General features: G+C 34.8%; 1 protein-coding gene across 3 annotated transcripts in view; it reads left to right on the top strand.

Moving 5' to 3' along the window:
• Positions 1–26,627, top strand: part of COL4A5 (collagen type IV alpha 5 chain) — a 226,507-nt gene that overhangs the window by 174,443 nt on the left and 25,437 nt on the right. For 2 of the 3 annotated variants that reach the window (XM_046673318.1, XM_046673317.1), the window contains exons 37-42: positions 15,008–15,134; positions 17,966–18,046; positions 18,901–18,999; positions 19,547–19,597; positions 21,096–21,281; positions 22,989–22,997. In XM_046673318.1, coding sequence (XP_046529274.1) covers positions 15,008–15,134; positions 17,966–18,046; positions 18,901–18,999; positions 19,547–19,597; positions 21,096–21,281; positions 22,989–22,997 — 553 coding nt within the window. The remainder of the gene's footprint in view (positions 1–15,007; positions 15,135–17,965; positions 18,047–18,900; positions 19,000–19,546; positions 19,598–21,095; positions 21,282–22,988; positions 22,998–26,627) is intronic. The other variant, XM_046673319.1, reaches the window with a different exon arrangement.

Genomic DNA, 26,627 nt, shown 5'->3' with positions numbered 1-26,627 from the left:
TCCCTTGTTTCTCTTCCCTTGTATTTCTGACTGCCATTTCAGTTTGGTGGTTTTCTGTGATGGTTTTCTTAGTTTTCTCTTTATTTATTAATTATGTCTCTGCTCTGATTTTTGTTTAGTGGTTACCATGAGGTTTGTGTAAAAGATCTCATAGATGAGAATAGTCCATTTTAGGATAGCCTCTTATCTCCATTAGCTTAAACAAGTTCCATCCCTTTCCTCTTCACCTTCTGAGTCATTGTTTTCACAAATTTTTCTGTTTTGTGTTGTGAGTTTGTGACTAAATTGAAGTGTTTATTTTTGATGCTTTCCTTCCTTTTATCTTTTATATTATAATTAACTTTCTGCTAACCTCTTCTGATAGAAAGCTGCAATTTTCTGATTTAGTCTGTCTCTTTATCTTCTTGTTCAAAGCTTTGTAAATTTTTGCCTTTTTGTTTGAGGTATGAGGGCTTCCTTCATCAATATAAGGGAGCTCTTGTGGCAATGAATTCCCTCAGCTTTTATTTATCTGGGAAAGCTTTTATTTTGCCATCATATCTGATGGATAGTTTCACTGGATAGAGTATCCTTGCTGAAAGTTTTTGTCTTTAAGTATTTTGAATATATCATTCCATTCTCTCCTAGCCTGTAAGGTTTCTGCTGAGAAATTGCAGAAAGCCTGGTAGAGGTTCCTTTGTAGATTATTTTCTTCTGCCTTGCTGCTCTTGATATTTATCTTTGTCATTGACCTTTGCCACATTTATTATTATGTGCCTTGGAGAAGGTCTTTTAGCATTGATGTAATTAGGAGTTCTGTTCCTTTCATGTACTTGTAAGCCCAGTCCCTTCCCCAGGTTTGGGAAGTTCTCAGCTATTATTTCTTTGAATAAGCTCTCTGCTCCTTTCTCCCCCACTTCTCCCTTTGGAATACCTATAATCCTTATGTTTCTTTTCCTAATTGATCCTGATAGTTCTTGAAAAATGTCTTCATTTTTTAAGTCTTAGTTCTCTCTCCCCCTCCATTTGAAATATTTCTATATTTCTAACCTCTAAATCACTAATTCTGTCCTCCATGTCAGCTCTATTTTTTTAAGGATTCTAGATTATTTTATCTCATTAATTGTTTTCTTCTTATCCAGAATTTCTGTTTGATTTTTTTCATCATTTCAATCTCTTTGGTGAAATATTCGTTCTGCTCATTAATTTTATTCCTGAGCTCATTGAAGTGTCTTTCTGAATTTTATTGTAACTTTTGAGTTTCTTTATGACAGCTATTTTGAATTCTCTGTCATTTAGAATGTAAATTTCTGTGACTTCAGGATTTGTTTCTGGAGACTTGTCATTTTCCTTCTGTTCTGAATTGTTACTGTAGTTTTTCATGGTGTTTGATGAACTGAGCCTCTGCTGGCACATTTGTGGTAGTATCAGGCCACAGATTCCACCTGCCACCACTGAGGGGAAGCAAGAGCTGTGTTTCTGATCCTGCCCCATGTGCTGGAAGTTGTGTGTGTGTGGCTGTTCTGTATTTGTGCAGGCTGGCCACAGCCACTGGGTGGATCGATCTTGTAGGAGTGGGGCCTCTGTGCTCAGTGGGTGGGTTGTACACGTCTGGGCCAACACTGTGGTTGCTGGTGGTTTGGGTGAGCAGCTATGCTTGGTGGGCAGAGCAACTTCACAGGGGCTGAACTGCAGCCCCTCTGTGGGGAGTGTTCCCCCTGGCAAGTCTCCTGGAGCACGATGAGTACTCCTGCAGGCCAGGCTACCTCTCCAGAGGCTTTGACATGTGGGCCAGGCTGCCTCCACCTCCTCTTACAGTCACTCCAGCAGCTGTGCTTCGGGGCAGAGCTCTCTCTTAAGGGCCACCATGGCATGGTGGGCACTCCTACAGGCCAGGATAGCATTTGCATGTGCACCTGGTTGCCCCTCCCTGCTCTTACGGTCACACCAGGTGCTGTTATTGGTGAGTGGAGGCTCCTTTTCATGGCTGAGCTGTGGCCTCTCCATGGGTAGTGTTCCTCCTGGTGTGGTTGCTGTGGCATGCTGGGCACTCCCATAGGCCAGGATAGTGATCACATGCAGGCTGAGCTGTCCCTGCCTCCTCTCAGAGTCATGCCAGCCACTGTGTAAGGTTCCATAATCTGGCTCCCTGCTCCTGAGGAGGGAGAGGGTTGCGATCACCTATATCCACTGCTTCCTGGGGATCCACTCCATCCATCTTCAGATGTATAGCTGCATGGGTGTATCAGGTGTCCTGTTGTGCTGTAAGGGTATCCTCGGTTGGTCATTGAATGTCCATTTAGTTGTACTTCAGAAGGGGAGAGACAAAGGGAACAGCTCACTCTGCCATGTTGCTGATGTCACTTGCCTTTGCTTCATTTTTTAAGAGGGGATTTGGTTATATATTTCCTTTTGATTTATAGAAGTACTTTATAAATACCAAACATGCATCCATTGCCTATTATGTATATTGCAATCTCCCAGTCAGTTGTTTGTCTTGTAACATGCTTTACTGTGCATTTCATCATGTATAGGTTTAAAATTTTTATGCAGGTGAATTTTGCACTCATTCATTCATTCAAAAAATATCTATTGAGTATGTACTATTTTAGGTGCTGAAGATAGAGCATGAATGAAATAAACTCACTGCCTGCATGCAGCTTACATCTAGTCAATAAACACAATGAATAAGTTTATAGTATGTTAGAAGGTATGCCAAAAGTGAAGTCATGCTTGGGGATAGGAATTGCTGAGAATTATTACATTTTGAATAGGGTAGTAAGGGAAAGCTTTTCTGATAAGAATTGATCAAGTGACTTTATGCCATGAATCATTCAAAGACCCTGAGATAGGAGTACACCTGACATGTCTGAGGAACATAAATGAGATTAGTGTGGATGAAGCAGGGTGAGTGAAGTGAAACTAAGCAGGAGATGAGATCAGGTTGGTAATGGGGAATAGATTTTGTAGGGCCTGTAGATCATAGTAAGGACTTTTGCTCTTGAGTGAAATGGGGAGGTATGGAAGGAGTAACATGATTGTACTTGAATTTAAAAAGCATCATTGATCCTGTTTTGGAAGTAGATCATAGAGGAATAAAGATGAAAATAATGAGACCAGTTATGATACATTTAAATAATACAGATTGGAGATGCTGATGGCTTGTATCAGGGTGGTGGCAGTGGAAGTGATAAGAAACAGTAAAATCTGAATATATTTTCCAGTTCAAGCCAGCAAGATTTGATTTTGGGATATGAGAGAAAGAGAGATATAAAGGATGACTCTAAATTTTTTATTCTGAGCAACTAGAAGAACGGGGTTGTTACATACTGAGATAGGAAAGGTTTTGGGAGAAGCAGATTTCATAGGAAAGATCAGGAGTATAGTTTTCTGATTTTTATGAAGACTTCTATATCCTAAGATTATTTACATAGACCTATACATTTTCTTCCAGTACTTTCATGATTTTTTCTTTATATTCACATCTTTAATCCATCTGACTTTTTCTGTATATTGTGTGAGGTGAGGAACTAACTTTATTTTTTTCCAAATAAATATCCACGTACCCAAACCCATTTGTTACAAACTTCATTCTTGACTCATTGGTTTGAAATTCCATTTTACAAAATTTCTAAATTTCTTCATACATATTTTTTCTGTACTGAGTTAATTTTAACATTTATATAACAGAATGAAAATTACCATAATAATACATCGCTGAAATTATAATGGATAGCAGCAGAAAAACATGTCTCAATTGGCAAATGTCCCCATATATTCAAGTCTTCAAGCAAGAGGCTTTTAGTTTTTCTATGCAGCCTACAAGTACATTTCAATAAGCAAATTCTACACTAAATTTGCATACTTGTGGAACTGATAAAACAAGTAAATCATGTATTTGAAGTGGCCTGTTTTTTCTTTCTGATGGTATTATTTTATCTTAGCTGTGATCCACTGAAAAAATAAGATTTTGTAGCTCAGTTCTATTAGGCACAGGCAGTCCTTGCTTTGTACAGTTCTGATATGCACAAATTTGTTACCACAATGTAATTAAATAACATCAGTCCACAATAACATGGTTCAAATTTAAGTTATGGTGGTATACCAGCTCTTCAATCCAAAGATCACTATGCAAATAACAGCCATGCATTGGTGAACATTCTTTTCACGTCATTCAAATTTTGTCAGTGATCATCACTGTGAGTCTGTTATTCCCTTCACACACTGACAGCAAAGCATGTAGTTGTGTTGCCTCTTTGTCTCATTGGTAAACCAGTGTGAAATTTAACAAAAGTAGACAATCAAAAGAGAAAATTGACCAACAAAGATGGAAGTGAAGCAAAAAAATGAAAAGTGATAACTCTGGAAGTGAAATTCAAATCTAATGTAAATGGAGTTATAGATGAAATAGCCAACCATAGGAATGTTGACACTGCCACCATTTGAGAGACTTTAGATATGCAGCCAAGGAAGTTAGTGAGGGTGAACTTATCAACATATGACTTTTCTCTATATGTGTATAACTGACCTGAAGAAGGATTGTAATATTTTTAGAAAAACTTTTTAAAAGTCATGGAACAATCGTATTTTCCCCACTGATTATTAAGATCTCTTTATATGGTCTAAGCTTGAATTTTCATTTTTATATTACCATACAACTGTGCTAAGTGAGGAGTGCCTATATTATAAAGGGAGAGTAAAATAAAAGTTTCAGGAAACATAATAGCATGATTGGGGGATGTCAAGCATAAGAAAAAATTTTATATTTAGTGAGTTGTTAAGAAATAAAGATAGTGGTAAAAGGTCGGATAAGTAGTTTGTTTTATAAATGACACAGTTTATGAGAGAGTGCCCTTGTTAGTCAAAATCATAATTAATATACAACAGTGAAAACCCTGAACAGGGAATCAGTAGGCAGAAGTTTGAGTCCTGAGTTTGTCTACATGACCTTGTAAGTTACTGAATTCTTTTGTATCTTCATTACTTTGTCAATAAAATAGAAAGAATCATTATCCTACCTATTGCACAGTTATTGTAGGGTTTCAACTAGATTAAAAAAACACTTCATAAATTATAAAGCACTCTATACATAGTATTTATCTCTGAAATGAGAGGGCAGGACTAAATGGTATCTAAGATTTCTGCTACCCTTAAATTTAATGACTCTGTGGAACTATATGAATTTGTAACATTCTTTTAATATGGCATAATGTTTCTAATCTCCGTTAATCCTTCTTAAAGTCTAATCATACTACAGATTGAAAGCAATCCCTGTCATAATCCCAGATGACTTTTTTTGATGAAATTGACAAACAGATCCTAAAATTCATATGGAAATGTATGGGAACCAGAGTAGTCAAAACATTCTTGAAAATAAAACAATGGATTTGGAGGACCCACCCTTATAGATTTCAAAACTTGCTATAAAACTACAATAATCCAGACTGTTTAAGACTGGCATAGGATATATATAAGGATCAATTGAATAGATTAGAGACCAGAGATAAACCCATCCATTTTTGGTCAACTGATTTTCAAGAAAGGTGCTAAGACAATTAAAAGAGGCAAGAAAATTCTTTCCAACAAATAATGCTGGAACAAGAGGATATCTATATGCAAAAGAATGAATTTGCACCCCCTACCTCATTTCATACACAAAAATTAACTCAAAGTGAATCATTGACCTAAATATAAGAACTAAAACTATGAAATTCTTAGAAGAAAACTTGACTAAATCATCATGACCTTGACTTAGGCTAATGATTACTTAGATATGATACCTAAAGCACAAAGAACCAAAGAAAAAATAAATTGGACTGTATTAAAATTTTCAAAACTTTTTCCTGCAAATGATATCATCAAGAAAGTAAAAATATAACCCACAAAAAGTGAGAAAATATTTGCAAAGTATATATCAGATATTTGTATCTAGAATATATAAGGAGCTCATAATTCAATAAGAAAGCAAATAAATCAGTTTTTAAAATGGATAAAGTCAATTGGATCTAACAGACATATAGAGAACATTCCATGCCATAACAGTGGAGTATACACTTTTACAAGTGCACAAGGAACATTCACTAGAATATATCATATGTTAGGCCACAAAACAAGTTTTAGTAAATTTTAAAAGATTGAAATCATACAAAGTGTCTTTTCCAATCACAGTAGAATGAAAACTGGAAATCAACAGCAAAAGCAAAACTGGAAAATTCCAAATATGTAGAAATTAAACAACATACTCTTAAACAACCAGTGGGACAAAGATGACATCACAAGGGAAATTAGAAAATATCTTGAGACAAGCCAAAGTGAAAACGCAATACACCAAAACTTACAGCATGCAGCAAAAGCAATGTAAAGAGAGAAATTTATAGTGTAAGTGCTTACATTAAAGAAGGAAGATCCTAAATCAACAATTTAACTTTACACCTTCAAGAACTAGAAAAGGAGAAACAAACTAAACCCAAAGCTGGCAGAAGGAAGACAATAATAAAGATTAGAGCAGAAACAAATAAAATAGAGAATAGAAAAACAATAGAGAAAATCAATAAAGAGTTAGTTCTTCAGAAAGATCAAAAAACTGAAAACTCCTTAGTCAGCCTGGCTAAGAGAAAAAGAGAGAAAACTCAAATAGCTAAAATTACAAATAGGGCCAGCCCAGTGGCGCAGCAGTTAAGTTCGCACATTCCGCTTCATTGGCCCGGGAATTGCCGGTTCGGATCCTGGGTGTGGACATGGCACTGCTTGGCAAGCCATGCTGTGGCAGGCGTCCCACATATAAAGTAGAGGAAGATGGGCACGGATGTTAGCTCAGGGCCAGTCTTCCTCAGCAAAAAGAGGAGGATTGGCAGCAGATGTTAGCTCAGGGCTAATCTTCCTCAAATAAATAAATAAATAAATAAATAAAATAAAGTTACAAATGAAAGAGGGGACATTATCACCACTTTTATGGAAAAAAAAAATTCTAAGACAGTACTATGAACAAGTGTACACCAACAAATTGAATAATTTTTAAATGGAAAACTTCCTAAAAACACACAATCTACCAAGACTGAAGTATAAAGAATAGATTTTCTGAATAGATCTATAGTCACTATGCAGATTGAATCAGTAATAAAAAACTTCACACCAAGAAAAGCCCAAGGTCAGATGGCTTCACTAGTGACTTCTACCAAACATTTAAAGAAGAATGAACACTGGTTGTTCTCAAGCTCTTCCAAAAAACTGAAGAGGAAGGAACACTTCCGAACTCATTCTATCATGCCAGCATTACCCTGATTCCAAGCCCAGACAAAGACACGATGAGAAAAGAAAACTACCGACTAATATCCCTTATGTATATTGATGTAAAAAAAACTCAACAAAATACTAGTACGCCATATTCAACTGAATATTAAAAGGACTGTACACTGTGATCAAGGGAGATTTCTTCCCGGAATGCAAGGATGCTTCAACATACAAAAATCATTAATATAATACATCACATTAAAAGAATAAAAGGAAAAACCCACATGATAATCACAATGAAAGCAGAAAAAGCATTTAACAAAACTCAACACTCGGTTATGATTTAAAAAAAAACACTCAACAAACTAGTGATAGAAGGAAACTACCTGAACATAATGAAGACTATATATGAAAAACCCACAGCTAATATCATACTTGATGGTAAAAGACTAAAGGCTTTTCCTCTAAGATCAGGAACAAAACAAGGATGCACATTCTAGTCACTTCTATTAAACACAGTACTGGAAGTTCTAGCCAGAGCAATTAGGCAAGAAAAAGAAATAAAATGCATCAAAATTGGAATGGAAGAAGTAACTTATCTCTGTTCACAGATGATGTAATCTTATATGTAGAAAATTCTAGAAATTCTACACAAAAAACTAATTAGTTAAAAACTAATAAACAAATTCAGCAAAGTTGCAGGATAAAAACTCAAGATGCCAAAATCAGTTGTGATCCTGTACACTAACAATGAACAATCCTAAAAGGATATTAAGAAAATAATTCCATTTACAATAACATCAAAAAGAGGAAAATACTTAGGAATAAACTTAACCAAGGAGATGAAAGACTTGTACAGTGAAAACTAAAAAACATTGCTGAAATAAATTAAAGAAGATAAATAAATGGAAAGACACCCTGTATTCATGGATCAGAAGATTTCATGTTGTTAAGATGTTCATACTACCCAAAGCAATCTACAGATTCAGCACAATTCCTATCAAAATTCTAATGGCATTTTTTTGAGAAATAGAAAAATTTATCCTAAAATTCATGTGGAATCATAAGGGATCCCAAATGGCCAAAACAATTTTGAAAAAGAATAACAAAGCTGGAGGCATTACACTTCCTGATTCCACACTATATTACGAAGATACAGCAATGAAAACTGTGGTACTGGCATAAAGACAGAAAAATAGGCCAATAGAATAGAAAAAAGAACCCAGAAATGAACCCTCACATATATGGTCAAATGATCTTCTACAAGAGTGCTGAGATCACCCACTGTGGAAAGGACAGTCTCTTCAACAAATGGTGTTTGGAAAACTGGATGCCTGCATGCAAAATAATGGAATCAGACCCTTTCCTTACACCATATGTAAAACTTAACTCAAAATGGATTAAAGTCTTAAACATAAAACCCAAAACTATAAAACTCCTAGAAGAAAACATGAGGGGAAATCTTCATGACATTGGATTTGGCAGTGATTTCTTGGATATGATAGAAAAAGCATAGGCAACAAAAGAAAACATAGATAAATTAGATTACATAAAAAGTGAAATCTTCTGCACATCAAAGGACACAATCAACAGAGTCAAAAGGCAGCCCAAGGAATGGGAGCAAATAGTTATAAATCATTATCTGGTAAGGGATTAATTTCCATACTATATAAAGAACTCCTACAATTCAACAACAAAAACTAATAATCCAATACAATAAAAGGCAGAGGGCTTGAATAGACCTTTCTCCAAAGAAGATATGCAAATAGTCAATAAGCACATGAAGTGATGCTCAACCTTGCAAACCATTAGGGAAATCCGAATCAAAACCACAGTGAGATTTGATGAACAAATGGGTGTTATCCTTTTCCTCACACTTAATTCTGAACACATTTTAAGTAATTATGTGTTGCATAGTCACTAGAACTGCACCTACCATTTTATAGCCATTTTTGGCTACATTGGGCAAATGTTTGGAACAATTTGCTATTATTTCTTCTTTGGGTAGTAAAGAATACCATAGAGCCCCATTATCTTATAAACTTAGTTCATATTCTTTTTCTCTAAGTTCATTGCCTTACACATACTCATTGAATCTCATGTACTGTTTTTTGACCTGCTCAGGCAGCTTTGAACCATTATTTATCAATTTGTCCCTGTTTGCTAAAAAAATTTCACTATCTGGGAGAACTAAGTAGTGTGCAAACTTTAAGATCTTCTTGTATACTCACTTTTCTATATCATTTATTAAAATGTTAAATAAAAGTATCTCTGCATCTGCTCTTTAATTTTCCTATTAATATTTCATATCCAAAGAAAAACCTATGTATGGCTTTGTTCATGGTTCTTTACTCTCCAAAAATAGGTAGAGCTGTAGAAAAATTTATCAATTATTTGGCAACCACAACTTCCAACTGATTGGACTACTGTTGTAATATTCCTCTTGCCATAAAGCAGGGTATGGTTTTTACCCTTTCTCACCAAATATTTTCAACTTGTTGTCCTGGTTTTTTCTCGTGGCAATGCTTCTTCAGTTTTACAAAGGAATGCAATAACAAATAAGATTAGCTTTCTCACCAACTTTGATATGTTGTATTCTGTAAAAAGAGGCAAAACAGATATTTTATTCTGTGTCTTTGGTTATAGCATGGATGGAAGAGAAGATGCTATAAGAAAGAGATAGTAGAGAATGACTATGATCCAAATACTCTTAGATTACCAATTTGATTTTAACAGCAAACAAGATATCAAATTGACACCTTTTTCTACATGGACTGCATGTTATACAACACAGTGACCTTGAAAGCAGTTCTAGTTTTAGGCTTGTTAAAAAGCATCCTAGTCTTCCGTTGTTACTGCATTTGTTAGGTAGTTTCACAGTGTTAAATTTGACTCATTAGGGATGACACATTCCATTTTCATAATTATTTCGCAGCTCCCTGCAAACAAATGTCCAGGACCAGATGGCTTTGCTGGTGAATTCTACCAAACATTTAAAGAATTAATACCAATCCTTCTGAAACTCTTCAAAAAATACAAGAGGAAAGAACACTTCCAAACTCATTTTACAAGGCCAGCATTAACCTGATATCAAAACCAGACAAGGATGCCACAAGAAAAGAAAATTACAGGTTAATATTCCTAATGAACATAGATGCAAAAGTTCTCAGTAAAATATTAGCAAACCAAACTCAACAATACATTGAAGGGATGATACAACATGATCAAGTGGGATTTATTACAGGGAGGCAAGAATGTTTCAACATCTACAAATCAATCAGTGTGATATACCACATTAACAAAATGAAGGATAAAACTTGTATGATCATCTAAGTTGGGGCCAGCCCCATGGCCTGGTGGTTAAATTCAGCACACTCCATTTTGGCGGCTTGGGTTCAGTTCCTGAGTGGAAACCTACAGCACTCCTTGGCAGCCATGCTGTGGCAGTGACCCACATTCAAAGTAGCGGAAGATTGACACAGGTGTTAGCTCAGGGTGAATCTTCCTCAAGCAAAAAGAGGAAGATTGGCAATAGATGTTAGCTCAGGGTAATCTTCCTCAGCCAAAAAAAAAAAATCATATGATCATCTCGATAGAGTTTGACAAAATTCAACATCCATATACGATAAAAAAAAATCTCAACAAAGTGGTTACAGAGGGAACATACTTCAGCATAATAAAGTCCATATATGACAAGCCCATAGCTAACATCATACTCAAAGGTGAAAAGCTGAAAGCTTTTTCTCTAAGATCAAGAATAAGACAAGGATGCCTAATCTCACCACTTTTATTCAACATGGTATTGGAAGTCCTAGCCAGAACAATTAGGCAAGAAAAAGAAATAAAAGCCATCTCCAAATAGGAAAGGAAGGAGTAAAACTGTCACTATTTGCAGGTGACATAATATTACATGTAGAAAACTCTAAAGACTCCACCAAAAACTGTTAGAACTAATAAATTCAGTAAAGTTGTAGGATACAAAATCTATGTAAAAAATCTGTTGTGTTTCTATACACTAATAACAAACTAGAAAGAGAAATTAAGAAAACAATTTCATTTACAATTGCATCATAAAGAAGAAAATACCTAGGAATAAATTGAATCAAGGAGATGAAAGACCTGTATACTGAAAACTACAAGACAATGATAAAAGAAATGGAAGAAGATACAAACAAATGGAAAGATATTCCATGATCATGAATTGAAAGGATTAACTTTGTTACAATGTCTGTACTACCCAAAGCAATTCAATTGCTACAGATTCAATATAATCCTTATGAAAATTTCAATGATGTTATTCACAGAAATAGAACAAACAATCCTAAATTTGTGTGGACCATAAAAGATCCTGAATAGCCAAAGCAATCTTGAGAAAGAAGAACAAAACTGGAGGCATCACACTCCCTGATTTCAAACAATATATTACAAAGCTATAGTAATCAAAACTGTGTGCTATTGGCATAAAAACAGACACATAGATCAATGGACCAGAATAGAGAGCTGAGAAATAAACCTGCGTATATATATGGTCAATTAATTTACAACAAAGGAGGCAAGAATATACAATGGGGAAAGGGCAGTCTCTTCAATAAGTGGTGCTGGGAAAACTGGACAGCCACACACAAAAGAATGAAACTCAACCACTATCTTATGCCATACACAAAAGTTAATTCACATCAAAGATTTGATCATAAGACCTGAAACCATAAAACTCCTCAAAGAACACACAGGTGGTAAGCTCCTTGACATCAGTCTTGATGGTGAGTTTTTGATTTGACACCAAAACAAAGGTAACAAAAGCAAAAATATACAAATGGGGCTATAACAAACTAAAAAGCTTTTGCACAGCAAATGAAATCAACAAAATAAAAAGGCAACCTACTGAATGGGAGAAAATATTTGCAAATCATGTATCTGATAAGGGATTAATATCCAAAATATATAAAGAACTCATACAACTCAATAGCAAAAAAAAAATCTGGTTAAAAAACAGGCAGATGATCTGAATAGGCATTTTTCCAAAGAAGACATACAAGTGGCCAACAGACACATGAAAGGGTACCTAACATCACTAATCCTCAGGGAGATGCAAATCAGAACTACGATGAGATATCACCTCACACCTGTAAGAATGGCTATTATCAAAAAAAAAAAAAAAACCCAGGAGATAACAAGTATTGGCAAAGATGTGGAGAAAAGGGGACCCTTGTGCACTGTTGGTGGGGATATAAATTGGTGCAGCTGTTGTGGAAAACCGTATGTAGGTTCCTCAAAAAATTAAAAATAGAACTACCATATGATCCAGCAATTCCACTTCTGGCTATTTATCTGAAGAAAATGAAAATACTAATTTGAAAAGATACATGCACCCCCCCCATGTTCATTGCAGCATTATTTACAATAGCCAAGATATGGAGGCAACCTAAGTGTCCATCAGTGGATGAATGGATAAAGAAATTGTCGCATGTGTGTATAATGGAATATTAATAAGCCATAAAAAATGAAATATTGCCTTTTGCAACAACATGGATGGACTTTGAGAACATTATGCTAAGTGAAAGAAATAAGAGAAAGACAAATACCCTATGATCTCACTTATGTATAGAATCTAAAAAAAAAATAAGGAAAATTTTTAAAAACCAAGCTCATGGATACAGAAAACAGATTGGTGGTTTCCAGAGGTGGGTAGCAGGTGGGGAGTGGGCAAAATGAGTGAAGGGGGTTATAAAGTACAAACTTCCAACTATAAAATAAATAAGTCATGGAGATATAATGTATAGCATGGGGACTATAGTTAATAATACTATAATTTATCTTGAAAGTTGGTAAGAGAATAAACCTTAAAATTTTCATTACAAGAACAAAAATTTTGTAACTATGTATAGGGATGGATGTTAACCAGACTTATTGTGGTGATTGTTTCACAATATATACAAATATCGAATCATTATGTTGTATACCTGAAACTAATATAATGTTATATGTCAACTATATCTAAATTAAAAAAGAACCATATCAAAGCTTATCATCAGAACGAGTATAGATATTTATGATTTAAGTGCATTAAAGTCATGTCTAGCTTTGGCTAGAAGTGTAAACAGACTAGAATTTTCCTTTCTCAGAGCGATTGACAGGATTCCTGGCAAGTTTGTTGACTTTCTGAGTAGGCTGTTTGCTCACTTCTTGCTTAGCTTTTTTGAAGGTTACTGTTTTTCTCTGCAAGTGTATTGATATAAAAGCTTAGATAAAACTTAAACTAGCTTTTAACTAAATTTAAACTAAATTTTAGTCCTTTCCAGAAGCCCAAGTGAGATATTTATTTATTATTCTTTTTACAACTTACTTGGTTTGAAGGAGTAGGGCCATGAGGTGGTGAGAACTGTGTTAGGGAACAAGTGCTGGTTTAAATTATAAATTGGGGTTATTTGTAGAATTTAACATACTTTATCATAAATTATTAGGTGTTGGTCTACTGACTTTCATCTTTACAATTAGCAGAATATTGGAATTTTCTTCTTGTTTTCTATTTTGGTATATAAATGTCATTGGTTCATGAATAACAAAAAGAATCCTAACAGTTTATTTAAAACTTTTCTGTGTAAATATCTAAGATGGAACCAATTCAATCCAAAATTTAATTGTATATTATGTGTATGAAAATGTGCTAAATTTTTGATTTATAGGGTTCAGACAAAAATATGTATATTCCTAGCCCAAGATTCTTAATTGTTTTTAAAAAATTGGATGCAAGAAGAAGAAGCATTCATTTAAAAAGCTTTTACCATAATGCAGAAACACTTGAGTCACAAATAGATGATCTTGTTCACCTAGGCAAGCATACGCACTAAATGAAGACAGAAATATTCAGTAGGTGCTATTGAGCAGTAACACTTTGTTCGAGGGATCATGATCCTCATAAGCAGAGCAGTGAACACTGTGGTAAATTTAGAGTTATGGCATATGTTCTCATTGTTGTTGGGAAAAACATTTTAATTGTGAAAGTGTGTATGAATTCTTTTAAGGCTCTATTAGAAACAAACATAATGCAAATGTTAATTGAGCTAAAATGGTTATATATGAATTGTCTGACCCCAAAGAAATTTTCACTGTAGTTGAAGAGTTAAGACATGCATATGTGAAACCATTATAGACATGACAGAATAAGAACCTACCCTAAATTCTTAGAGTAACCTCTCTTTGTCCTGGTAGGCTTCATGGAGGAAATGAGATTTGAGATATCCACTAAAGAATTGATAAACTGCTTCATGTTACAATGAAATTTACCTTTTGCAGTAGAACCTACTGTAGCTATTGTTTGACATGCTTATTATAAGCAATGAATTTCATTGTAGCACACTAGGGATGACGATCAGAGGTTCTGAAGTTACACTGTCTAAATCCAAATCCAGATCCACCACTTACGAACTGCATCACTTTAAAATGGGGATAATAATAGGTTCTTTCTTAGAGGGTTTTTAAGGATTAGTGAGAATAATACATCCACATATTGTGGGAATGGCATGAGCTCTGGAGTCTGGCAGACCTCGGTTCAAATGCCAGTTCTGCCACTTATTGGACCTTACACACTTGAGTTTTCCAAGATTCAGTTTTCTCATTTATAAATGGAGATGATAAAGCCTAACTCAAAGGGCTGTTGTCATGATTAAGTGAAGCAATTTATGTAAAGCACTTAGCAGAGTGCCTGACAGGCAGTAAAAGCTCAGTAAATAATGTTGTGTTGTTACACAATCTAAGTCATGTTGAGACTTCAGTTTTATCTTTTTCTTCATGTTTTTAGGGTGAACCTGGTCTGCCTGGATACCCAGGTAACCCTGGTATCAAAGGTTCTCTGGGAGATACTGGTTTGCCCGGATTACCAGGGACCCCTGGAGCAAAAGGACAACCAGGCCTTCCTGGATTCCCTGGTAATATTACTTTTCTTAAATGCTTCCTTCTCCCCTTTCTTACCTACTCTAACCCATATCACAGAGCAACTTATTTGGCAGACTTCTATTCTGTTTCCCAAGCAGATACTGACTAGCAACATAACCTTGAACTAGCTATTTAACTTTACTTTGCCCCAATTTTTTCATGTATAAAATCAGAATGAGTATTACCAACTCTGCAGGGCAATATCCTGTGGGCAGAGGGAATATTTGGTGGAGCATTCTTCAATCTTTGACTGCTTGCCAGAAGTCAATTAAGAGGCCTTACTATATTCATAGGTGATAATGTACACTGCCAAGCCCTAGTCTGCTGCTGATTCTCTTAGGAAGTTGTACTCAGGCACACAGTGGGTGGCTGTTGGTAGAACAATCATACAGTTCATTCAAATGACAAGGACTGAGTCATGCAAGTAGGGGGACTTAGCACTATAGTCAAGTAGATAGCCTGATTTAGGTCATTATAGTACCTGTTCTGTTTATGCTTGCATTTAATTTTTGTTTGTTTGTTTTGGATTGCATAGTGGCATGGATAGAGTGGGCCTTCGGGTATCTTTTCCTTAACCTTTTTATTGAAATGTAACATAGGTACAGTAAAGTGTACAAAACTATAGATGAGTTTTTACATATGTATATATTCATGTACCCACCATACATATCAAGACATAAAATATTTCCCTGATCCCATAAACTTTACCAATGCCCCTTCACAGTGAAACCCACACTCCCTACTCCCCACCCCCAAGAAATCACTTCTATGACTTCTATCACCATCAATTAATTTTGCCTGATTTTTAAATTCATATAAATAGATTCATATAGTATATATCCTTGTGTCTGGCTTCCTTCACCCATCATTATGTCTGTAAGATTCATTTATCTTGTTCCATGTGTCAGTAGTTTTATCATTGCTCTGTAATATTCCGTTGAAGAAATACACCATAATCAATTACCCATTCTCCTGTTGATGGACTTTTGGGTTGTTTCCAGTTTGGGACTACTAAGAAAAAAGATGCTATTGACATTCTTTGACATGTCTTTTGGTGGACATAAGTACTTATGTCTCTTAGAGAAATACTTAATAGGAAAATTACTGAATCTTAGGGTAGGTGTACATTTAACTTTAATAGATGGTGATAGTTTTCTAAAGTAGTTTTATGAATTACAGTCCCACCTGCAAGGTATGAAAGGTCTGTGGATGGCTCCTGGTAGCTTGCCATGGTTGTATAGTGGTTAGAACTTTGCATTGTGAAATGTCTAGTTGCCCATATCCTCCCCTCACTTGGTATTGTCAATCGTTTTAATTTTAGCTATTCTTATGGGTATATAGAAGTATCTCATTGAAATACATTTTTCTAATGAACGACAATATTAAACACCTTTTCATATACTTATTGGACATCTGGATAGCATCTTTTTTGAAGTGCGTGCTCTAAGTTTTTTTGCACATATTTTCTTGGGTTGTTTGCCATTTTTCTTGCTGACTTAGAACATTTCTTTATATATTCTGAATATGAGTCCTTTGTCAGATACAGGTATTACAAACATGCTCTTCCTGTCTCACTTTTGCCTTTCACTCTCTTAAAGCTGTCGTGTGATGAACAAAAGTTGTTAATTTTAATCAAGTCCAAATTATCAATCTTCTTTCATAATTAGTGCTTTTTGTGTCATATTCAAGAAATATGTGCCTACTCAAGTTTATGGAAATATTCTTCTAATTTTTTCTATAACCTTGATGTTTAAGCATTTATGTTTAGTTTTGTGATCTTTCTTGAATAAAAAATATTTTTATGGTTGTGAGGTAGAAGTCAAGGTGAATTTTTTTCTCTACAAATATCCAATTGCTCCACACTGTTTTTTTTTTCTTTTAAAGAACCTGAGTTCTTCTATTCTTCTGCTTATCAAAAGCCATCATTAAGAAAATGAATAGAGAACCACAGACTAGGAGTAAATACTTGCAAAATATATATCCAACAAATGATTGATATTTGGGATATATCAAGAACTTCTATAACTCGATAATAACAAGATGTACAATTCAATGATTTTAAATGGGGAAATCTTTGAACAGATATTTCACAAAAGTTATATGGATGACCAATAAGCACATAAAAAGGTGATCAATATTACTATCCATCAGAGAAATACAAATTAAAACCACAATGAAGTAGAAGTACATTCTTACCAGAATGACTATTAAAACAACTGATAATACCATATGTTGTACAAGGATCTGGAGCAACTGGAATTCCAAAACATTGTTGTTGTGAGTATAAAATGATTTGGAAGACTTTTTTTAATAAAACACAACATACACCTACTCTTTGACTCAGCAGTTCCACTCCTATCTAGGTATTTATCTAAGATAAATTAAGACGTATGTCCACAAAAATAGCCGTGCAACAATATGCATAGCAGAGTTACTCATAATAACTGAAAACTAGAAAGAGACCAGGTTTCCATAAATAGAATAGATATTCATAATAGCTAAAGCCTGACAATAATCCAAATGTCCAACGACAGATGAAAGGATTTAAAAAAAAAGAATATCCCTACAATGAAATCTTACCAATTTTACCAGTGTAATATGGTGGTGATCATTTTTATTATGAATGTATAATAATGCCAGCCTCTGAATAAATAAATTGAAAACTTAAAATTATTCTTAGAAATATCCAACAAACACCCACACATTTTTGGGTTTTCTTTCTACTTACTATTTCTATGCTAACACTATAAATTGTAAATCTGAATTGTAGCTCTCAAAGCAATGCAGTTTGTCTTGTGTCATTAAATTGAGCTCTTTACTCTAGGAACCCCAGGCCTTCCTGGACCAAAAGGTATTAATGGTCCTCCTGGGAACCCTGGCCTTCCAGGAGAACCTGGTCCTGTAGGTAAGCATGAAAAATAGGGATTTGCTGTTCTGTAAAACTAAGGCTCGGCCACCACCAGTGGCCTAGTGGTTAAGTTCAGCATGCTCTGCTTTGGCAGCCTGGTTCGGTTCTCAGGCACGGACCTAGGACCTACACCACTAACAGAGTGGCCATGCTGTGTTGGCAGCCCACATACTGAAAAATAGAGGAAGATTGGCATGGATGTTAGCTCAGGGCTACTCTTTCTCAGCAAAAAAATACAAACAAAAACTAAAGCTCATATTCATTTGGGGAAAGTTAAATCATTTCTGGGAGCTGTGAACATTTTTAAGACAAGGAAACATGGTGATCATTCACTTAGCACAGCTTATTAGGTACAAAGTGGACAACTCAATAAAAATTACTATTATGAGACCTTATTTGGGGGGCTCACTTTTTCCAAAGAGAGTTATTTTAACTATCCTATAATAGTACTTAAAAGCTCTGGAAGTTTTTTTTTTAGAATGGCAAGGTATAGCACTTTTGTTTGCTTACTGAATTTTAAAGCAAATCACTTCTCTTGAAACCATACGAGGCGTATAATGTACCCCACCCCATCCCCCACACCTCCCTCTCTTGGATATTCCACAGCTAGGTTAAAATGAGAAACTGAAAGTTTTTGGATGAGTGAATGATAAGGTTGTTCCTTATTCTCATTATCCTTTATTTCCTTTTGCTTTTTTTTTCCACAAAATTTCATGATTTAAAGGAGCGTCTCAGAGGCACTTTGTGTCTTTTGGGTAGAACTGTTTGAAGCTGGTATGGAAAGAATGGGAAATATGGAAGGAAAATGGAATTGAGAAGATAAGTGTAACCTGCTGTACTCTGTTCTTTAGGTGGTGGAGGTCGTCCGGGGCCACCAGGGCCTCCAGGTGAAAAAGGCAAACCAGGTCAAGATGGTATTCCTGGACCAGCTGGACAGAAGGGTGAACCAGGTGCTGTGTTTTTTCATTGTTCCTAACTTTCTAATTTCCTCCTTGTCTGTTTTAACTTTTGCCCTTTTTTACCTGCAATAAAATTATATCTTCTTTCTTCCCCTCTAAGCTACCACACACTTCCCCCTTCCTAATTGCTTTCTTCTACTCTCTCCTAAGAATATTACCTCACATTTATCAATCAAGTTGTCTCCCTCTTATGAAAAACTCCATATCCTTTCTTGCCCAGTTTTTCGTGTCAAGAAGTTACCCAGCTTTTTTCAACTTCTCTGGATGACCTCCTTTCACTATGGGATCTATATTCCATTTATATATATATTCATATGATATAAGTATATAAAGATATAGTAACACTCATCACAAATAGAATACATCTTTTTATAGTTTTCACATGTTAGAATTATAGTTCCATGTTGGAACTAAATCTTCTGCATGTTTCGTATAATATGTTTTAGCACTTAATAAAAACCCAAATGATCCAAAAATAATTTGTCCTCGTTTCAGTTATTATTATCTATTTGAGAGATTTTGGTTTATGCTCTGACAGGTCAACCAGGCTTTGGAATCCCAGGACCCCCTGGACTCCCAGGACTTTCTGGTAAACTTTAATAAAATATGCTAAATCGGTCCATAATAAGAGAATATTCTCCAGTACACTTATTTTTCCATCTCCATCATTTACTCTTATAAAATGCACATACAACCCTGGAAAACCCAAAGCTAGAGTTATATCTTAAAGCATTTCTTAATTATCAATTTAGTATAAGGAGTTGTACTATATAAAAATATATCCTTAAGGAAATTTACATGTAGATATCTCTTCATTAACTTTATAAATAAATGCTGAGGAAATGATAAAGAGAGCAAGCACAATTGTAGGAAGAAGTAGATCTCACTAAATTTTTTAAAACTCTTTTAAACTTAAAAAAAATTATTTTAGCCACTCTTTTCTTCCTATGGAATCAAAACCAAGGTAAAAAAAAAAAAAGGGGGCCGGCCCCCTGGCTGAGTGGTTAAGTGTGTGCACTCCACTGCGGTGGCCCAGGGTTTCACCGGTTTGGATCCTGGGTGCGAACATGGCACCGCTCGTCAGGCCACGGTTGAGGCCGTGTCCCTTGTGCCACAACTAGAAGGACCTGCAACTAAGATATACAACTGTGTACTGGGGGGAGGTTGGGGAGGTAAAGCAGAAAAAGAAAATGATTGGCAACAGTTGTTAGCTCAGGTGCCAATCTTTGGGGAAAAAAAAACAAAAAGGTAATATGAGGAAACTCTGTAGAAATATGTACCAATAATAAAAATGTCTCTTGAAAATTCCATCTTAATATATGTCTTGCACTTTGGATGAGTATGTGCACATACACACATTTACCTTCCGTCACTTGTTCTTAGTCTCGTTGTAAGCACCAAATAGTTAATTGAATGAATGTGCCTACCGATATGTATGTTTGTGTTCTGAAATGAGCATTGGATATTCTATGGAGGCTGTTTTCAAACCACACACATATCTCCTAGAAATTCTAATATCCTTCTCATGATCCCAACATGAAAATGATTACTTTAATGTGCCACTATTATATTGCTCTCAGGTGTGTTGGTGATGTAGAAAAAATGTTGAGAACAGTTGATCTGGATTGTCATTCTAAATCTTGGATAGACTAGTCTTTGGGGACGTATAGCAACCATGGAAGATCCATATCTTTCGTTAGTCTCAAAACATTTGTTTTAGGAGTTTCCTCCAGCTATCTCTAATCTATTCTTGCAGATATATTATACTTTTCTATTTTTTCTCTTTCTTCTCACAGCTACTGTTCATGTGACCACTGCTGTAATACAAAGTGTATCTTTCAGGATGCAAGCTATTATTGTTTCTATATTTCAATGCACACCCTAATAAACACTTCTGATAACAGATAAATATATATAATAGGAAGAATGGGTTTTCTTTGGATGGGTTGGGAATTTGGTGGGAGATAGAAATGACCCTAGTAAATTTCATTACTTGTTCTAATAAGTGTGAATAACTTTAACCTTACCTGCAAACCTAATACTCAGTATGGTTTAATGTGTTCTTTAATGTCACTTTACTTTCATAGGTCAAAAGGGTGATGAAGGATTGCCTGGCATTCCAGGAAACCCTGGACTTCCAGGTCCAAAGGGCGAACCAGGCTTTCAGGGTTTCCCTGGTGTTCAGGGTCCCCCAGGCCCTCCTGGTTCTCCAGGTCCAGCTCTGGAAGGCCCTAAAGGCAACCCTGGGCCCCAGGGTCCTCCTGGAAGACCAGGTATGTACATGAGTGGTAGGGGAATGGTCTATTTATTAGTCCATTTATTTCATTTTGCTGGCAGGTTATTTAGTCTTTAGGACTTTAGAATCTATAAGAACTTCTTGCAAGTAAATAGCTTTGCTTATACCTAGTTCCATGCATTTCCAGGGCATCTAATAATTCTTTTCAGTAATACCTTTCATGATTTACTTAAAGTTGAAGTAAAACAAACCAACTTGGAGAAAAAAAGTAAATAGTGGATTTATTAGTCTTTTTATTAAACGTAAAGCTATACTGATAACCTGGCAGCAAAATACCTTCTGCATTTTTGATATGAGCTTCTCAGCATGTCATCACAGAAATCATTTTAGTGATCACCCAATAGATGCTTGTGGTCCATATCAAGTGTTGCTGTTTCTGTCACATGATCAGCAAATGTCACCAAGCACAATAAAAAAAATTTATCTTCTCTAGGAACTAGGCAATCAAATTTATCTTCAACATCACAGCATGATTAAATTGAATCGTGATCTCTTCATACCAATTTCATGTCTATACCTCATTTGTCTTGTGTTAAGTGCTCTAGTATTATCAATTTTGCATCCAGTGTTCACTTTTCATTTTGTATCTCTGCTGTGTCATTTCATTTTACTAAGTTTGGAGATGCTCATTTTCATCCTAGATTAATGTCGCTGAGCCCAATCACTGGTGATAGATTATGAAAAGATTTTTGATACTTGATATTCAGTTTTTATATTTCTAATAATTTAAAACTTGGTCTTCATTGATTTTTTTAAAAATAAGAGAAATTTGAGATTAAAGAAACAAAACCATTGTCTTTTTATCCTTTGAAAGTCTCTGACTCATTTTTTAAATGTATTTAAAAATGGAAATTTCCATTTAAATTACCATAAACTCTGAACTGATTGGAGTTAATTTTAATAAAATATGCTCTAAAAACATGAATTAAATAAGATCACATACTTTCTTCAGAGGATCACTTTCAAAACCAGATTTTATTTGATCTGACTTGATTGTTTATAGAGGGTGTTATTTGAAGTTTTACCTTCGTTTACTACTGAAGAAAACCAGTGAAAATCTTCTCAGCCATGTTAACTCTCTTGCATGTGATGCAAAGAATTGGCACAAATATCTTGCTTGGTTATGCATGTAATAATTCAAAGAAACCAAACTATTATCCTTTTTTTATATTTTAATCAGCACTGTGGTCATTTGTTCTTACTAGTAATGGAGCTCACTGTTGAACATTGCTTTGAAATATGTCAACATAAAGATTAGTCACAAAGGCACTTTAAAAAGTTACTGTTCCTAAAGAAATAATAACAAAAGTAATCAGAAGAACACACTCCTGATGAGTGTTTGTGACTTCTCAATTTGTTTATAAACTGAAAATTAAAATAAAGTTTGAAACCCAATTGCTCTTAAAATTGATTGTTTTTGTGACTATTATAAAAATGATTTTTGGCCTTTCAAAATATGTCACATGTGCTGTTTTGATTTTAGTGTTGGTGCTAAGTGGTGATAATTTGGTTTATATATAGATGCATGAATGTGAACCTTCAGAGTATTCTTTTACTGAATTAAAATTTAACTTGAAAGATGTTAGTATAATGCTTTAGTTTCTTGATATTTCTAACAATTTTGATATTTTTCCTTTTTGTTAATGATGACATTGGGCCTTGGTGAACTTTGATCCCTATCCAGGTCCTACAGGTTAGCTCCTTAACTTCAAAGTAGTAACTGCATGAAGTTTGAAACTTTTCTTATATTTTTATATATATTTATATGTCTGTGTGTATATATATTTATATATACATATATGTGTATGTATGTATATGTGTGTGTGTATATATATTCTCTCTATATACCTATACCTAATGTTTTCAAGTGTTTGAATATATTTTAAGAGCATATGCCAATTCACTTCTTACAAGTTGGTCTATCTATGAAAGTTGTCAGGAACTTGTCAAGTCCAGTGTTTTTATCTATTGTAATAACCCAAAATTACCTAATTAGGAAAGCCAGTTTAAGATTTTAAAATTCATATATTTGCATCATTTTTAGTTGAAAATTTACAGTACCCAAAAGTGTATTGTATAATATTTTACCTTTACCTTTAGAGAAGAGAGTATTCCTTATTTTTGTGTTATATCTGTTAATGTAAATGCAGTTGAACTATCCTTCAAAAAGGCATTATTTTTAAATAATAATAAGTATTATCAGATGTTTCAAATTTGCAATTCCTGACTTGCCATACCTCATGTAAGTTTTCAGATCATCCCATCTTCACATTTTGGGTTATCACAAAGTTCTAAATTCTACTGCTATGAAAATGGACTAATAGACACAGAGTAAAAGAAAAACGATCAATGCAACCAGTACAGATTAGAAGTTTTTTAATCTTATTTTCATCATACACATATAAACAGTACTCACCAAAGAACAGTTACCAAGAGCAACCTAATTGAAAATTGCTGATTCATAGTGAAAGATGTTCACCTAATCAGGAGTAAAAAGAACCACAAATATCTGAATGTGTTTATTATTATTCAATATAAATAGCCCTTTTCAAATTTCTAAGGAGGAGCTAAAGGGGGAAAAAGTGACATTGGGCTTTGGTGAACTTTGATCCCTATCCAGGTCCTACAGGTTAGCTCCTTAACTTCAAAGTAGTAACTGCATGAGGTTTGAAATTTTTCTTATATTTTTGTATATATTTATATGTATGTGTGTATATATATTTATATATACATATATGTGTATGCATTTTCCTAAATGGATGTCATCGAAAAGATCACTCCTGAGTTCTGGCTATTGGGAATGGTGGGAAAGTTTTTCTTCTTATGAATTTAAAATTCTTAATTATTCAGGATTCTTTTTAGGAAGCCATCTATCTCTATCTGAATGGATTCCCTAGTTTCTTACTCCCCCACTAACCCATTATTTCATAGAACCATAGAGTAGCCAATCTAGAAGGGACCTAAGTTTCATATTTGTGAAAGAGATATTATTCACTAGACACTTGTTAGAGATGACAAGACACATTTTATTCAAGACTATTGTAATAGAGGAGAGACTATTGCAACAGGGGAGAGAGATTGAGCTCAACTCTGAATACAACAAGGATAAGTGGGGTTTTATAGTCAACTAACAGAGTAAGGGAGTCAATGAATGAAAAATTACTAAGAACAGACATCAAGGGTAGGCAGATTCTTGCTAAACTGGACTAATAGAATACTTGCTAAAGGCAGGGCAAGGCTTAGACATCAAGGATGGGGGATGAAGAACTTGATCAGATGTCAAGGGTCGGGGACTCTCCCTAAACTGACATAGCAGGATTCTTGCTAAAACTGGACTCAGCAGACCAAAGACAGAGCCCAAGGGTGAGGCCTGGTTGAGAAGAGATCTCAGAGGAGCCTGTCTAAAGTTTAGTCCAGGAAAGAGTCTTTGTCACATATGAGAAAACTGAGGTCTAAAGAGGTTAAGAAGCTTGCTCAAGGTCATATTGTTAGTTACTGGCACGGCTGAGAATCTGACTTAGGGCTCTCCAGTGCTCAGTAAAGTATCTGTTTTACTAGTAACACATATCATCCTTCCACAAAGGCAGTTGTATAGTTTGATAGTTATGGTCTGGCCTCTTACTCTAGTTATAAATATGATAAGTGATGGAGCAAAGCTGCTTCTGCCATTTTAGGAGACTCTTAGCCATAGAAGACTGGGCCCTGCCTCCACTTTCTTGTTTTCTGTTACTTCAAAATCTCCATCAACCCCTACTAACTACTTCGTATGCTTTTCCTAAATGGGTGTCATCGAAAAAATTAAGACAAGTGCATGCTATTTAACTATCACCAAGGTAAAGAGAAGACTAGGGTATACTTTGAAATAATTTTGAGTCCTCCACTGTCTGACTTGCATAGAAGTCTGCTGCCTTGATCACTTCCAGACTTTACTATCAGCTAGAAGAAGATTATTTTCTTCTCAGGCACCAGAGTATATTCAAAGAAGAAACAGGAAAGTAGCCACATTACCTTAAAACCAATTTGACAACTTCTTATTTACCAGATGTACGCTAAATTACATAGTTATTGGAGCCCGGTATCTGCAGTATTCTCTACTTTGCAACAGTTGAAGGCTACAATCTTAAGTGGAAACAAGACTTGAAATATACCAATCAATTCATCAGCTTATGTTTGGTTATTACCACTTATGTACAAGACTTTAGGTTTTTTATTTTATTTTGTTTTTCAAACTTTGTTAGATCATTTGAGAAATAATGGCCTAAGAGCCTCATATACAAAACTGACTTGGCATATGACTCATTAAAATGTTACCTTTTAGAAATTAAAGTCTTAGAAGTTTTGCTATGATATGATCTGAAGTTTTCCTTATTACTTACTCAGACCGTCTGTACCAAACACATATATAAAATGTCTTGACTCAAACTCTGAATTATCCTAGGTAGAAATTCTAATTTAACTAATTATGTGGCCAGACTCTACTCAAAGTGTTGTCTTGAGTCAGTTTGCTGTATGTGGTTTAAAGACCATTTAAACAAACAGAAGCCAATATTTACCTTTCTAAATTTCAAATTATCAGTTGCTTTCAAAGCTTTATTACTAGGCAGTAATGGTAATGTTTTATAGTTATATGATGACACACCACCATTTACATCATATAATGTACTTTTATTGTAATCTCCTTGAGAGCAAAGTTTGGGTCTAGCTAATCTTTGTGTTCCCTGTAGCAACTTGCACGTGGCAGATATCAGGTCAACATTTTAAAAATTAAATCTTTAAAACAATTCTACAAGCGAGATTAGGGCAGACAACATTGTTCCCATTATGTGGGTGAAAAAACAAGCTCAAAGAGATTGAATTGCCCAAAATTCCATAGATGTAAGTAGTAGAGCCAAGGATAGATCCTAGGTTTTCTACTTCCTAGAATTCAGTGCTCGAGCACAATTTATTCTCTCTGCTAGCCTCAGTGTTTATAAATCATAGCAAGACTTGTAAGAAAAGAAGATTATGTTTATAGTCAATTAACGTTAACCAAGAGTTGTCCTGTTTGTAAGCTTATCTTTTTATTTAATGATCTTTCTTTTAATAGTTAATAGCGTGATTTAATATGTAAATTGAATAATAATAAAGTAAATGTTATATTTTCTGTGTTTTGGGGCGGACTATTGCATGCCAAATATTTTAAAGCACCCCTTCACTGATGGTCTTCACATCTTTGGCAAATTCAACTCTTTATTTTCAAGTTCAATGATGAACAAATATATATTGACGTTCTTCTCTTTGAGTAATTTATTACAAGTAATAATACGCAGAAGAAAGCCTCTTG

This window comes from Equus quagga, chromosome 10 (genome assembly GCF_021613505.1).
Source record: "Equus quagga isolate Etosha38 chromosome 10, UCLA_HA_Equagga_1.0, whole genome shotgun sequence".
Taxonomy (NCBI): Eukaryota; Metazoa; Chordata; class Mammalia; order Perissodactyla; family Equidae; genus Equus; species Equus quagga.
The sequence above is the reverse complement of the archived record's forward strand: the minus strand, read 5'-3'. Positions and strand labels throughout refer to the sequence as shown.